Below are 15,480 nucleotides of genomic sequence, written 5' to 3' on the forward strand. Positions count from 1 at the left end.
TAGTTTTATTTGTGAAAATGTGAAAGGATACCTATGCAATATAAATTAATGAAAAAAGAGGATAGATTGAAAGATAAGAAGGGGAGTTATATGGGACGGTTTGAAGGAAAGAAAGGGAAGGAAGAGATGTAATTATGTTCTCAGAATAGAAAGAAAAATGAAAATATTTTTTAAAAAAGTTAAAAATATTGGTGAAAATATAGAGAACAACAAAGTATAGTACTCGAGCCAAAATGGTACATTGCAAGTCAGAAACACAAGATTCAAGGAACACAGTAGAAAGTTAGATGGAAAAAATTTTAAGTGTCAGAAGACCAGGACATATGCTTCTAGATAAGAATTTCTATTTATTACAGGGAAATTGTATTCATGATATCTTAACAATCTACTCCATTAAACAAGACTTGTACAAGCGTAACAATAGTTGACATGTCAATATGGATGGAGGGAATATATCCAAGCCCCCCCCCATTGATAAAGAACTATGGAAAATTAATGGTTGCTAGGATAGTAACTGTGCTACTCTCCAAGGAGTGAGAATTGGTGTCTACAATACACAGAGAACACTAGAATATCTCAATGAGAGAAGATTGAATAACTCAGGCTATAAATATACTAATGAAATTGTCAGTCCAAAAAGATGAAGGCAGCAAACATATAAAAGTTGTACAACACCATTTACATGAGATGGATAAAATTTATAATTACATGTTTAACACTTCTTTATCTTTTGCTCAACCAACTGTGCTCCACCAGGTGGCTTTAATTCCATAGCTACATAACACTAGTTGACATGTCAATATGGATGGAGGGACCCACCATTGATAAAGAACTATGAAGAATTAATGGTTGTTAGGATAGTAACTGTGCTACTCTCCAAGGAGTGAGAATTGGTGTCTACAATACACAGAGAACACTAGAATATCTCAATGAGACAAGATTGAACAACTCAGGCTATAAATATACTAATGAGATTAACAGTTCCAAAACATGAATGCAGCAAACATATAAAAGTTGTATAACACCATTTACCATCAGACAGATACAATTTATAATTAAACTTGCAGCACTTCTGTATCTTTTGCTCAGTGAGCTGGACTTCAGGTAGCTTTTATTCAATAGCTACATAGAAAGACTGTTTAGGATTAGTGGATAGCAAAACAAAATCAATGCTCATGACTTTAAAAGTTATGAGTCTTTACAAATTCTGTTACACAAAAGAAAAATGTTTCCATAAATAAAAATATTAAAAGAAGAGAGAAAATATCTAGTTGCCCTGATTATGCCAAGATCATGTGAAGCAGGAGTTACAAAATATAATAAACCTCTAGATTTTTTCTCATCCTTCACAATATATTAAAATGTTATCCATATGTATTTTTGTCATTGCTGTTTCAAACATCAAAGGTCCAGTATGCATATCCAAATTCACTAGGTGTTTCAATTAAAATCTGAAAGTTTTCTCAATATACATAATTTAATAATCTATTAAAAGGGAGACTTAGCAAAATCTTGATTTGGATATATGTTGTTGTAAATTAGGAGCCTGTGTTCTTATTATTTCATTTTCTTTCCTACTTTGTTCCTAGACTAAACTGACCCCATGTGAATTGTATATTAGTAGTCTTTAAAAATTTTTATTTGATCCAATGACATTTCATTTTGTCTTGTAATATTGCCTTCTTGGATACAGTATTTAACAATATGTAAATTCTATAGTGCAGCAAGCAATACTACATGATAGCTGAGGCATTGGAGAAATAGTAAAAAGTAATTAAGAAAAGAAAAAATAATATTGACATACACATTGCATATTTTTGAAACATTGTTATCATATCATTTCTATGGTCATTCACAACACTTTTGGAAGACACAAATAAGCTCTTACTATTTTTCTCAACCTTGTAAGAAATTCATATAGCAGTAAGTATGTGTGACTAACAGGCATTATAGATATTATTAGGTACAGTGTTTGTGTGCACTGGTAAGGATACAATCACATTTTATATAGTGTCTCCATAAGTTAAATTCTTTTCAAATTTAGAATAATTATCATTCACCAGATGAATGCATCATCAGAATGCCTAAACACTGAGAGGATTAGTTGAATGCACTCGTGTAGCATATGTGAGATTTCCCATGTGTTTCTAAGAACCTAAAAAAGTTTGGAACAACTTCTTTGTAGTACTGAGTAAAGGATAATATAGTAAGACTCCATAGTTAAGGAATAAAATCAAGGAAAAAATAAGAAATTGCTGAACTGAAGATAAAAAAAAAGCTGAACAAATTCTAGTCCTTCAAATATAAATTAGATTTATAGCATTGTAGTGGAAATATGCTATGCTAATTTTATAAACTTATCGTTTATGGATTTTAGAGTATTTTACTTTATTCTATATAAATTATATTCAAAATACCTAGAATAAAACAAACATATATCCTTTAAACCTTCTTTCTTTCTTTTTGTCCATTTATTTCTTTTATAAAATTTCCAAACAATTAAAATTTTCAGTATTAACTTCTTGATCTGTTAAACGCATCTCATCACCTTAACTTATATTAGTAAAAAATAAATTCAATCATTCATAGTAATTTAGTACACTTTAATATTCACGTGTATTATTTATGTATGGGTTTATATGGATGTGGTCCTGGGGACTGGATCAAGGGCCTTGCTCATACTTTAAAGTATTCCACTTTAGTTATATATAACTAAATATAATGATATATAACTAAATATATAACTGAATATAATAGTAACACTTTTTTTTCTTTATTAACTTGAGTATTTCTTCCCGGTTTCCAGGCCAACATCCCCCTAACCCCTCACCCTCCCCTTCTGTATGGGCTTCCCCTCCCCATCCTCCCCCCATTACCACCCTCCCCACAGCAATCACGTTCACTGGGGGTTCAGTCTTGGCAGGACCAAGGGCTTCCCCTTCCACTGGTGCTCTTACTAAGCTATTCATTGCTACCTATGAGGTTGGAGCCCAGGGTCAGTCCATTTATAATCTTTGTGTAGTGGCTTAGTCCCTGGAAATTCTGGTTGCTTGGCATTGTTGTTCATATGGGGTCTCCAGCCCCTTCAAGCTCTTTCAGTCCTTTCTCTGATTCCTTCAACAGGGATTGCTTTCTCACTGTTATAGTTAGAAACTTACTACAAAATATATATACAGCTCCAGATTCAAATGGTCGATCTAAAACTCAATTCTGTCATATATATATATATATATATATATATATATATATATATTAATCTTAAACAGTGCTCAGATTTTGCCTGTCACTTAAAAAGTTTATTTCTTATATTTCTTCCATGGTCTAAATTTTAATGTGACTTTGACAGCATTATTGGACAGAGTATTCAATAAACAATATGACAAACATCCCTTAAAATAAAAAGGAAGGGGGGGCTGGGGACTTAGCTCAGTGGTAGAGCGCTTACCTAGGAAGCGCAAGGCCCTGGGTTCGGTCCCCAGCTCCGAAAAAAAGAACCAAAAAAAAATAAATAAAAAGGAAGGTGCAGGGGAAACAATATGTCTGTGACAAGATTTCCTGGGAATGATTGCATCTGTAGTTGCTATTCTAGTGTATTAGTTCTGTTAAATTGCTCATTTAGCAAATGCTTCAGGGGTGAGTAGAAAGGGGCATGGCCTTTGTCCCTCTGGAGACTGGGTATTTGTGCATATTACCATATACCTATAAATATTTTGTGGAAATAAAAGGTGTTTATTCCTCATATATTCCTAGGAAATTTTTCAAAGATGAATTTTGAAATATATTTCTACAGTCAGAGTGGGCATTGGGAAGATATTATTTAATAGAGAAAGAGGAGAGGGAGGGGAGAGAGAGAGAGAGAGAGAGAGAGAGAGAGAGAGAGAGAGAGAGAGAGAGAGAGAGAGAGAGAAATCATTTTAGCCCTTCATGGTAGAATCTAACTCTGGTCTCTACAAGATTGTCTGCGGAGTTTTTCCTATCTCCATAGTTTCAAATCTAATTTACATGGTGCAGATTATCTTGCATATGATTCATGACCACAATCAATCAAAACAGAAAGAGTAAACTATGAGCAATGCATTGGGAACAATCTTCATCTCCAAAAGAAAGGGTAAGTTTATTAATCTAATTAAACTATTTTCTACTATTCACAATTACCTCATCTTCACTTTCAATTCTCTAAAAACTAATATAACCTAATCACATTTTTCTACATTGATAACAAGTTAGTAATAGTTTGTGTTTGTTCATCTTATACTGTTTTTTATGAAAGTAGACTTTGCAGACTTATTTGCCAAATGAGGAGTCAGGAGAAGAATGGATATGGGGCCTGAGGTAGGCAGGCAGTTTGCACCAGAGCTGCTGGGAGAGAATCTGATGACGATGAGACAACTGTTAGGTTAGTGTCCAGAATAAATTTCTGTTTAAAATTCACACTTTGGGTTCAATGTAAAAGCTAATATAAGGAAAAAAACAAAAACAAAAACAACCAACTGAACAAACAAACAAAAAGTCCAATTCTACTTAAATCATAAAATACTCTATAGAACTTATTAACTTTTCCTTACGTTTTCCCCGGCTTGTCTCATGATCATCCTCCTCTGACTCTTTATAACAATGATATTATCTTAATTGTGATATGACTCTTCTCAAAAGTATAATAGCAGCTATACCATAATTGCTGTAAGAGAGAAAGGGGTTAGAATACTTCGATCTGATTCTTGGTCTTCTCTGGCTGTTGCTTCATGAAAGCAGTATGTGTTTATACTGTGTTCGCACTGGGAGAACACAAACTTGCTTCACTGGGTGCAGTAAAACTGAATAAATTAACAATGCTCAGACTAAAATAAGAGAAAGATATGCCAGATGTGACATAACTCAACAAATACACACAAAGCTTGCAAAGAACTGTATTAGTATTACAGGCCTTCTCCTGTATAATTTCCCAGGCAGTGCTGAGGAATTAGTATTTGCATTGGGCTCTCTGTCCACAGAGAACAATGTGGAGTAGGTGCTTTTGAAGATGAAATGTTATCAGGCTGTACCACATGGAACTTTTAAAGAGTCTGTCTAAGAAAATCTGTTTACATGGAGTGCATGAAGTGCACATAGTGAGCCATGGCTGGAACAGTGATGTTGACAGCCATAATGAGTACCTCAATCACTGTGTTTTGTAACAGTAATAATCTTACAGCATGTGACTCCTTTCATTTCACATGCCCACTCATTTAGAAAAATGATAAGAAGAGACAAAGAGGATGCATGTGTATGAAAAGTGAAGGTAAAGGAAAACTTAAAAGTTGGTTCTTACTTTCTGATTAAAAACATAAGATAGTCATATTCCTAAAGGTCATTGATGTTTTTTTTAAGAATCCTTAAGATCCTCAAATTTGTTTTCCGTGTGACTTAACAAATTTGATTATATATACATATAAATGATAATATATATCTTATAGCAATTGTGATACATATAAGGAGATAAGTATACATAAAGATGATATACCTGATACAGATGGAGAAATAGAAATACAAATAGAGAGATATAAACATGTATCTCTGTATGCATACATCCCAATATGATTTGTTGTATTTCTTCTATGACATTTCATGAAATTTTAAAGAATAACTGTAAATTGTTGTGCCCAAACCATAGTCTAAACAATGTAATTTATCATTAAGGTAGTAGGCATGCATCAAGAAATTTCTGAATTGAAGTACAGAAAAGTAAATACTAATAATTCTAGGGCCAATAATACCCTTTGTATCCTAGGTCTGCTATATTCATGGTTTGTTTTCATGAAGTTTAAATGCTGTGCTCTTTCCACCCTGTAAATATTTGGAGTTTGCAGATCTAACATCATACCATCTGCAAAAAATTACTTTGTCTTTCCTTCTCCAAGTTTCCCTAAGCTAGCCTTACCCAGTGCAGGATGGTAAAGGTGTCTTCCTGAGGCTGGAGGTCAAGGGCCCACATTGTCTTTCAAATAAGAGAGGATGCTTCTCGTTGTCTTGAGGAAGTGCTTTCATTTCAGTGCATTAAAAACCTTAGGCTACTTAATGATTCATGGATGATGATGGTGTCTTTTGGGGGAATATAATGGAAAAAATTATATAGTATTTTTGTTTGACTTTGCCACGTGGCACATTTTATTACTGGATTTCATCTTCATTAATAACTTGACTGTGGGAAGAAAGGCCATTTTGATGTAGTCTATTTAGGATTTGTCCTCTTTGTGGTCATAAAAACTTAGATACACAGAATTAGTTTCTGGATTCTTTGTCAGGTTTTATTTTCAGAGTCATTATTATGTTATAAAGTGATATTTGCAACCTTCTTTTACACTTCCAATGTATTCCAGTAATTTTTATAGCAGGGGCATTATCTGATTCTTAAAAACCATGACTATGTCAACTGAAGGAGATTCTGTCTCTAGAGATGTTTTTGTGTTTTGACAATTTCATCATTTTAATTCACTACTTTTCCTTTCTAACCATTGTGGAACTATTTCAGACTATTTGTATTCTTTACTTTGGTGCAAAATGGGTATTTGGGTTATTAGGAAATAAACTTTACTGAAGAGAACTATAGGTATAAACATGGTAGGGTTTCAGTTTATATTCTAAAGAAATGGAGAGATAAGGGTCAGAATTTAGTTTTCACAATCATAATGTGAATGACAATATAGGTAACAATCTTGTAGTTCACGGTGATTTCTTAGCTTTGTCAATGAGACTTGAGTATCAGCTGATACACTTTAACATTAGAATTATATCATTTTCTATGTTGATTTTAGCAAGATATGTTCTCCATTTGTGTGGATCATATCAATTGAATGTTAGTGATGTCAACGCCTCCAGAAAATGAATCCAGCATAAAGCAAAGTTAGCTGCTATTAGGAATCTTTTTCTTTGTCTCTTCCATCACTTTAAGGTTACAAATGAGTGATGCAAGAGAGGGATGTCAGAAAACAATAGTTTGAGAGGGGTGGTTTGGTGGGGAACACCCTCACAGAAATAGGGTTCATTGTGGCAATAGTGGTTTAACTAGGAATGGGGATAACATTTGAAGTGTAAATAATGAAAATAACCAGTAAAAATTTTTAAAAGCAATATTTAGAAGATAGAAAGATACAGAAACGTTAAATTTTGGGTTTTCTCAAGAAAAAAAATGTGTTGTACAAGCACAAACATGATAGGATGACAGGAATTTTTTAAATTATTTTTATTAGATGTATTTCTTTACTTACACTTCAAGTATTCCCTGTCACAGTTTCCTGTCCATAAGTCTCCATTCCTTCCCATTCCACCTCCCCCATACGTGTATTGTCCCCATTTACTCCCCTTACTGCCCCCTCATATTCCCCTGCACTGGGGGTCCAACCTTGACAGGAGCAAGGGCTTCCCCTTCCACTGGTGCCCCAGCAAGGCTATTCTCTGCTACATATGCAGTTGAAGACCTGGGTCAGTCCATGTATAATCTTATGGTAGTGGTTTAGTCCCTTGAAGCTCTGATTAGTTGGCATCATGCCTACTACCTTAATAATGCACTCAAAAATATGGAAAAATATCTGGAAATGAAGGAACAGAATTGTAAAAAGGTGACAATCACTCTTGCTATGCCAAAAATGTTAACAAACTTGCATGTATATTTTCATGTATGAGCGTAACACACATGCTCACATACACAATGACATGCAATGCATACACAGCATTAGATTAAATACATCTTTGTGTGAATTAGTTTTGTTTTTCAACTTGTAAAACTGTTGACCTCATGCATCATAGACTTTTTAATATACATACATAATTTTATCCCTACCTTGTCAACACTCAGATACAAAGTGGCTTATATGTTTACTATAATTCTGTCAACTAACCACTTTTCAATGAAATTTCTATTGTTTCAGAGTTTAATTTTGACAGATTTTCAGTGAACCTTCATACATGTTACATTTAGCATGAACATGGATATTACATTGCCCAATAACAGAGTCTCAAAAATTCTAAAATAGCTTAAAACACACACACACACACACACACACACACACACACACACACACACACAGTCACACGAACACACACCACTACCAACATGTCACATCACAAACACACACTTAGATAGGCTTACATATATATCTCTGTAGGAAGAAAAGACAATATCTGAGGTTTCAATCTTCCCTACAGATTGTTGTTCTTGTTTTCCTGCTTTCTGAACAAATATTTATATTATATTTTAATGTATGTTTTTTTGTGTTGTTTTTCTTCATAAAATAAAAGCTTCCTCTCCCCTTTCACTTTCCTTACTGTCACAAACCAAACAAAATCCTTCTAGTTCTGTTTCTATTTGTGACCATTTGTTCATTTGGCTTTCTACAGTGGTTTAAGTAAAAAAAAAATTGCTACACTGAAAAATATCTCTTTTCAAGAAGTTGATATAAGTTTCTTAGTAACTTCAGAGAAATTATTCCTGCAGAATAATTTAGTCAGGTAGCAAGATGATTCAGTTGATAAAGGCATTTGCCATCAAGCCTCATGACTTGATTTTAATCCCTATAACAGATGTTGGGAAGACAGAGTACTTATTCATTCTAGATTTCCTGAGATCTCCATAAACATGCTCACAACATGCTCGCAAGCACAACACACACACACACACACACACACACATCCATGTACACACATATAAATTATGAAACTTCATAACTTCTTAAATTTAAAAAGAACTTTTATCAACATCATTGCCATGGAGATATGCTACTTTGCTCTTCATTAAGGATCAAGTGGTAATACTAAAATCCAGAAGAGTACTGTAAACTGTCATAGGAAGGACAGTGTTCCTCAGGATCCATAAACAGTTTTCTCTATGTGTACATCTCATAATATTCTAGCAGAAATTTTTATGCAGCTCATCATATGTTCAAAGACAATCTTGAGCCATTATATCTTAAGATAAAATGTAACATTAGCTGTATTATATAATAATTAGAACTATGAGACAATGTCTCTGCTTGAAAACCAGTTGAGGTCACATAATTCATTTACATATTGTCATATTTTCTTCTTTTTTCACCAAAGCACATGGAATAATAATTTCCTTAGATAAAAAATGCTATCATCTGAATAACATAAATAATTTAAATATTTCCTTGAGAAATTATGCCTTCTTCAAAATTCCACTTAAAAATGGCTTACTTCAAAGTGGCTATTGTTGCTGTAACAAATTAGGGTTAAGTGGCCTCAAGAAAGGTGAGGAATCACATTCAAGGATTCGATGCCTTTATCTTCCAATCTCATAATTCTTATGTTTTCCAGTTGTCTTCACAGATATTGCTTTATTGGAGAAAGCAGTTGCTTTGGCTCCAAACACTGAATTATGCTTATAGATTTAAAAAGTGGTGAATGAGCTATTGGCTGGAAATAGTCCCTTGCCTAAGACAGAGGAGGTCCTGAATTTAAGTCCATGTACCATCAAAACAGAAAACAAAACAAAAGAGACTAGAGAATGAACTCATGTCTTATGTTATTCTCTTTCATACAATAGCAAAACTGTCTTAAGAGCTCTATGCCAGTATACTGGCTGGTTTTGTGTGTCAACTTGACCCAAGCTGTAGTTATCACAGAGAAAGGAGCTTCCCTTAAGGAAATGCCTCCAGGAGATCCAGCTGTAAGGCTTTTTCTCAACTAGCGATCAAGACTGGGAGGGTCCATTGTGGGTGGTGCCATCCCTGGGCTGGTAGTCCTGTGTTCTCTATGAAAACAAACCGAGAAAGCCAGGGAAGCAATCCCTCCCTGCATCAGCTCCTGCCTCCAGTTCCCTGCTCTATATGAGGTCCAGTCCAGACTTCCTTTGTTGGTGAACAACAATGTGGAAGTGTAGGCTGAATATGAATAAACATTTTCTTCCAAAAAATGTAATTTATCTTTTTATAAAGCAGTGGAAAGACATTTCATTTTTATATTCTTCTAGAAAGTGGTTCAGAATGAGTACTTCCAGTCCTTCTCTGATGGAGGCTTTAGGGAGGAAGTCAAACATGGAATGCCCTTACAGGTCAGTCTGCATCTTGTGGCTTTAAGCTTTAATGTTACTGATAGAATTATATTATCATTTTTCATGTGTGTATTTGTTGAATCATGTCATCCCTAGTAACCTTTCTCTCATTTTTTCTTGAACATTATTTTTTATTTTTCATCCGGTTACAATCCACAACATCTAGTAAGGCAAGTTATATAGTTCCCGTCATCACACATAACAAGAACTTGCTTGATAATTATGTAGCTGCCAGAGATCACTATGAACCTGAAGCCAAGCATATGTGCTCTAAGTCTATTAAACCCTTCAATTTCACAAAACAACATTAAGATGTAATTTTCTTTCTTTCTTTTTTAATTTTTTTATTAGATATATTTCTTTACCTACATTTCAAATGTTATTCCCCTTCCCGGTTTCCTGTCCATAAACCCCAATCCCCTCCACTCCCCCTCCCCCATAAGGGTATTCCCCTTATACACCCTCCTTACTGCCTCCCCATATTCCCCAGAACTGAGGCTCCAACATTGGCAGGACCAAGGGCTTCGCTTCCACTGGTACTCCAACAATGCTATTCTCTGCTACATATGCAGATAGAGCCGTGAGTCAGTCCATGTATATAGTCTTTTGGTAGGGGTTTAGTCACTAAAAGTTCTGGGTGGTCGGCATTGTTGTTTTTATGGGGTTGCAACCTCCTTCAACTCTTTCAATCCTTCCTCTAACTCACCCCAAGGGGACCCTGTTCTCAGTTCTGAGGTTTGCTGCTAGCATTGACCTCTGTATTGGACATGTTCTGGATATGTCTCTCAGGAGAGATGTATATCTGGTCCCTTTCAGCATGTATTTTTTAGCTTCATCAATCTTATCCAGTTTTAGTAGCTGTATATATATGGGCCACATGTAGGGCAGGCTCTGAATGGCCATTCCTTGAGTCGCTGCTCTAAACTTTGCTTCCATCCCCATATCCCCTCCTATGTATATATTTTCCCTTTTAAGAAGGAGTGGAAGCATCCACATTTTGGTCATCCTTCTTGAGCTTCCTGTGGTCTGTGGATTGCATCTTGTGTAATTTGAGCTCTTTGACTTAATCTTAAATGATGACTTTTCTTTAATTTTTATTACTGGATATTAATAATTAATTTAATTAATATCCAGTAATTAATATTAATTTAATTACTGGATAATACACTGTTACAGGAGTTCTGTTTCAGTTTTCCCTTCATTACCAACATTCCATTATGAAGATGCTATTTAGTTATGATGTTCGTGTTTTCAGAGTTAACAATAACCTTAAATATCATTTCTATATTGTAGCCACCATAGGAACACAATTAAAATCATTATGGATGGTTTTATTTCACCTACTTTTGGAAAAAAAGTTTGGATTTAAAACAATACAAGAATTTAACAAATAAACAACTTGAAGTCTTATGAAAGGGAAGGCTGTGATTAAAGAGCTAATAATGAAAGTCACCAAAGGAGTGCACAAGAGTGGATAGTAACATGTCTGCATACTTTGTTTAAATTGAGTCAACTAACCTTTACAACAACCCAGTAGAATGAGATTGTTGAAACATACATAACCATTATGTGGACAGTGTGGTGCTCAAGTTTTATATTTTTTCCCTCTTTTTAATTGGTTATTTTTTATTTACATTTCAAATATTATCCCCTTTCCTGGTTTCCCATCCATAAACCCCTATCCCATCCTTCCTCCCCCTTCTATGAGGGTGTTCACCCATCCATCCAACTACCCCTTCCGCTTCCCCACCCTGACATTTCCCTATAATGGGGCATCCAGTCTTGCCAGGATCAAGGAATTCTCCTCCCATTGTTGACCAACAAGGCCATCCTCTGCTACATATGCAGCTGGAGCCATATGTCTGTCCATATGCACCCTTTGGATGGAGGTTTATTCCCTGGGAGCTCTGGTTTGTTTGATATTGTTGTCCTTATGGGGTTGCAAATCCCTTCATCTTCTTCAATCCTTTCTCTAACTCCTCCAATGGGAACCCTGTTCTCAGTTCAATGGTTGACTACGAGAGTCTGCCATTGTGTTTGTCATGCTCTGGCAGACACTGTCAGGTGACAGCTATATCAGGCTCCAATCAGCATGCACTTCTTGGCATCTGCCATATTATCTGGGTTTGGTGGTTATATGTATATGGATTGGATTCCCAGGTGGGGCAGACTCTTGGTAGAATGGGCAGATAAGTTGAGTTTGAATGAGTTAATCAATGTGCACACTACTGTAACTGTTTCTCACTATAAACCTTGAGAATCAGAGTGGAAACTGACCTATGTCCCTTGAGGTTTTAATTTATTGGTTTAAATAATTTCAATTTTCTCAATCTCTGAGCACTGTCTCACTATTTGAAGACGATTTCTGTTCTAATGATAACAAAGTACAGTCTTAAAACATTTACTATTTTCTTGGAAATAAAATTGTACAGACAGTGTGTTTTGAGTAGTTTTACCTCCTCTAATTCTTTTAATTCATCCTCTGAAAATAAAGATAATTATAGAAAAGTAAAGAATGACTTGTATAATTAAAATAATATTGTATAGTACTAAATTAAAATAGTGAAACTGGCCAATTGTACTACATGACATACAAAGATTTCACAGCAAATGAAAGAACCACAGACAAAAACAAACATCTTTCTAAACCTACAAATGCCATTATTTTGTTAGACTGAAATCTGATCAAGAAAATTTCAAGACTTAAAATGCTTCAGAAAGATTAGTATTTCTATAAACTAATCCATATAAAATTAAGTTACAATATATCTTTTTCATAAATCTTACCTTTTCTGAAAAGTCATCAATCCTATCATTCAGGCCACACTTCTATATAAGATACATACAGGAGGAACATAGATACAAATACAATCAGATCTCTCTGGAAGCATAGAAGAATTGAGAATTCAAAATCAGTTCTCTTTTAATTCTCCTCAGATATTTTGTTTAATTTGTTGTTTTCATAAAATAAGTTAGTAGTTAATGAAGTTATATAAATTATTGAAAACAGCTCATATATACCAATAAAATGACTCCTTTAGCAGTAGGTAAAATTATTTATGTATTAGAAATTGTTTTGTTTTATAAAATATTATTTATAAAGTAAAAACAAGCACTATAATTGTTGCCAATTATATATATATATTTATATATAATTTAAATTTAAATTGATTTTTCTGATTGTGAATAATAAAATTTAAAAATCTGTCCACTGAAATCTATCACCAGGTAAAGAATCACTGCTTTCATACCAAACAAACTGAAGTACATGCACTATGCCCTAATGTTTGGAGGAGGTAATCAGATCCTCTGGCATTCAGATAAGTAAGATATGTGAGTGCACATGAAGACACACACACACACACACACACACACACACACACACACACACACATACACACATGCACGCGCGCATAGACATAAGAGAAAACCCTGCAAAAATAAAAGGGTTAAAAAATGATAATAAGAGAAATTACAGGTCAAAGGGATGCAGTGAAATTACACTGAGGACATTTATCAATCCCATAAAATAAAAACATTTCAATACATAATTGAAAGCAAACAGAAATCATAACATTAAAAAAGGGGGGCTTTTTACATAATATTGAAAAAAAGAGTGAAAAGCCAGAAGATATGCTTACATACATATAAATACATTTATGTGTATATATTATTATTCTAAAGAATATTTTTCAAGATTAAAAAAATCAAAAATTTCTAAAAATGTTTAAGCATACAGGCAGGAAATTTTTGATATCTAATGTAATAAACCTAAATGTAATAAAAACATTATAATATATTTTTCTTTGATCATAAATACCATAAAGTATTTCTACATCCTAATTTTTTTCATGGCCACAGTAAAATGTGGACTTATGGACTATAAGAGTTGCTATTAAAATTGGATTAATTGAAATTTTGAAGAGTAAAGTTAAATGAGAGAGGTACAATAAACAAAAAGATGAGTGAATTGTTTGAGAATTTTATTAAAATGGAATAATTAACCTTAGTGATTCATTTCATTACAGTTTTCATGTGCAAGAGCACAGGGAAAGAATGAGCAATAGGATCAACAGGCATGTGTGACGACTGCATACATGGAAAAAAAATTCATCTTTTAGAACCATAAAGAAGTATTAAAGAAAATGTTTTGGCTTACACCCTTCCAACACACCCTAGAGATTTATATGATTTTTCCTTTGTTTCACAAGTTTTCTAATCATTAAATCACTTTTTCAAAGAAAGAACAAATTCAACACTTCAGAATATCAAGAGGAATCAAGAATCTGAACAGTATTCATACTTTTCTTCCTCAAATGTAATAGCTATTACCAAGTTCAGTTAGCTTCAAGTAGAAATTTGAAAAGATTCTTTGGGCATTTAATAACTAAGGCAGGCAAAGCTAAAATTATGGTGTAGAAAAAGGGATTTCAATTTCTTGACATTTATCCGAATATGTCCTTTCTTTGTCTGCAGGTTAAACAGTTGTCACCCTCCTCTTATCTATTATAGCCACTGATAAGATGCATAACAACAGTGTGACTGAATTTATTCTATTTGGATTGACACGGGATCCAGAAAAACAGAAGGCAATATTTGGAGTCTTCTTGATTCTTTACCTTATGACATTACTGTGGAATTTTCTCATTGTGATAACCATTAAGATGAGTCAGACACTTGGGGGTCCCATGTTCTTTTTCCTCTTCTATTTGTCTTTTGCTGATGCTTGCTTTTCTACAACTACAGCACCTCGATTGATCGTGGACTCCCTCTTTCAGAAAAAAATTATTACCTACAATGAATGTATGACTCAGGTCTTTGCAGCCCACTTCTTTGGGTGCATGGAGATCTTTGTGCTTATCCTCATGGCCTTTGACCGCTATGTAGCAATCTGTAAGCCTCTAAGGTACACAACTATAATGAGCCAACGTATCTGTGGTTTATTAATTATTCTTGCCTGGGTAGGGTCTTGTATCCACTCTACAGCACAGATTATCTTGGCCTTAAGATTACCATTCTGTGGCCCAAATGTAATTGATCACTATTTCTGTGATTTGCAGCCCTTGCTGAAACTTGCCTGCATGGATACCTATGTGATAAATTTGCTAGTTGTGTCTAATAGTGGTGCCATATGCATGGTAAGTTTCATAGTGCTTCTTATGTCCTATGTTGTAATCTTATACTCTCTCAGAAACCACAGTGTGGAAGGAAGACGAAAGGCCTTGTCTACATGCACTTCTCATTTCATCGTGGTGGTTATATTTTTTGGTCCCTGCATATTTATATACACTCGCCCACCAACCACCTTCCCAATAGATAAGATGGTATCTGTGTTTTATACAATTGGGACACCTTTGCTAAACCCTCTTATTTATACTCTAAGAAATGCTGAAGTAAAAAATGCCATGAAAAAAATATGGTGTGGTAAAGGATGA

The 15,480-nt window shown here is 34.3% G+C and overlaps 1 protein-coding gene across 1 annotated transcript; it reads left to right on the forward strand.

The window, feature by feature from the left end:
* Positions 1 to 14,568: 14,568 nt before the first annotated feature.
* LOC116900403 (olfactory receptor 4C11-like) lies at positions 14,569 to 15,480 on the forward strand. Its single transcript, XM_032902148.1, has one exon. The coding sequence runs from the start codon at positions 14,569 to 14,571 to the stop codon at positions 15,478 to 15,480; it is 912 nt and encodes a 303-aa protein (XP_032758039.1).

The sequence above is a fragment of the Rattus rattus genome, chromosome 5 (genome assembly GCF_011064425.1).
Source record: "Rattus rattus isolate New Zealand chromosome 5, Rrattus_CSIRO_v1, whole genome shotgun sequence".
Lineage (NCBI taxonomy): Eukaryota > Metazoa > Chordata > Mammalia > Rodentia > Muridae > Rattus > Rattus rattus.

Excerpts from the sequence above, each read along its gene's own strand:
- LOC116900403 (XM_032902148.1), top strand. The coding sequence starts at position 14,569 with ATGCATAACAACAGTGTGACTGAATTTATTCTATTTGGATTGACACGG.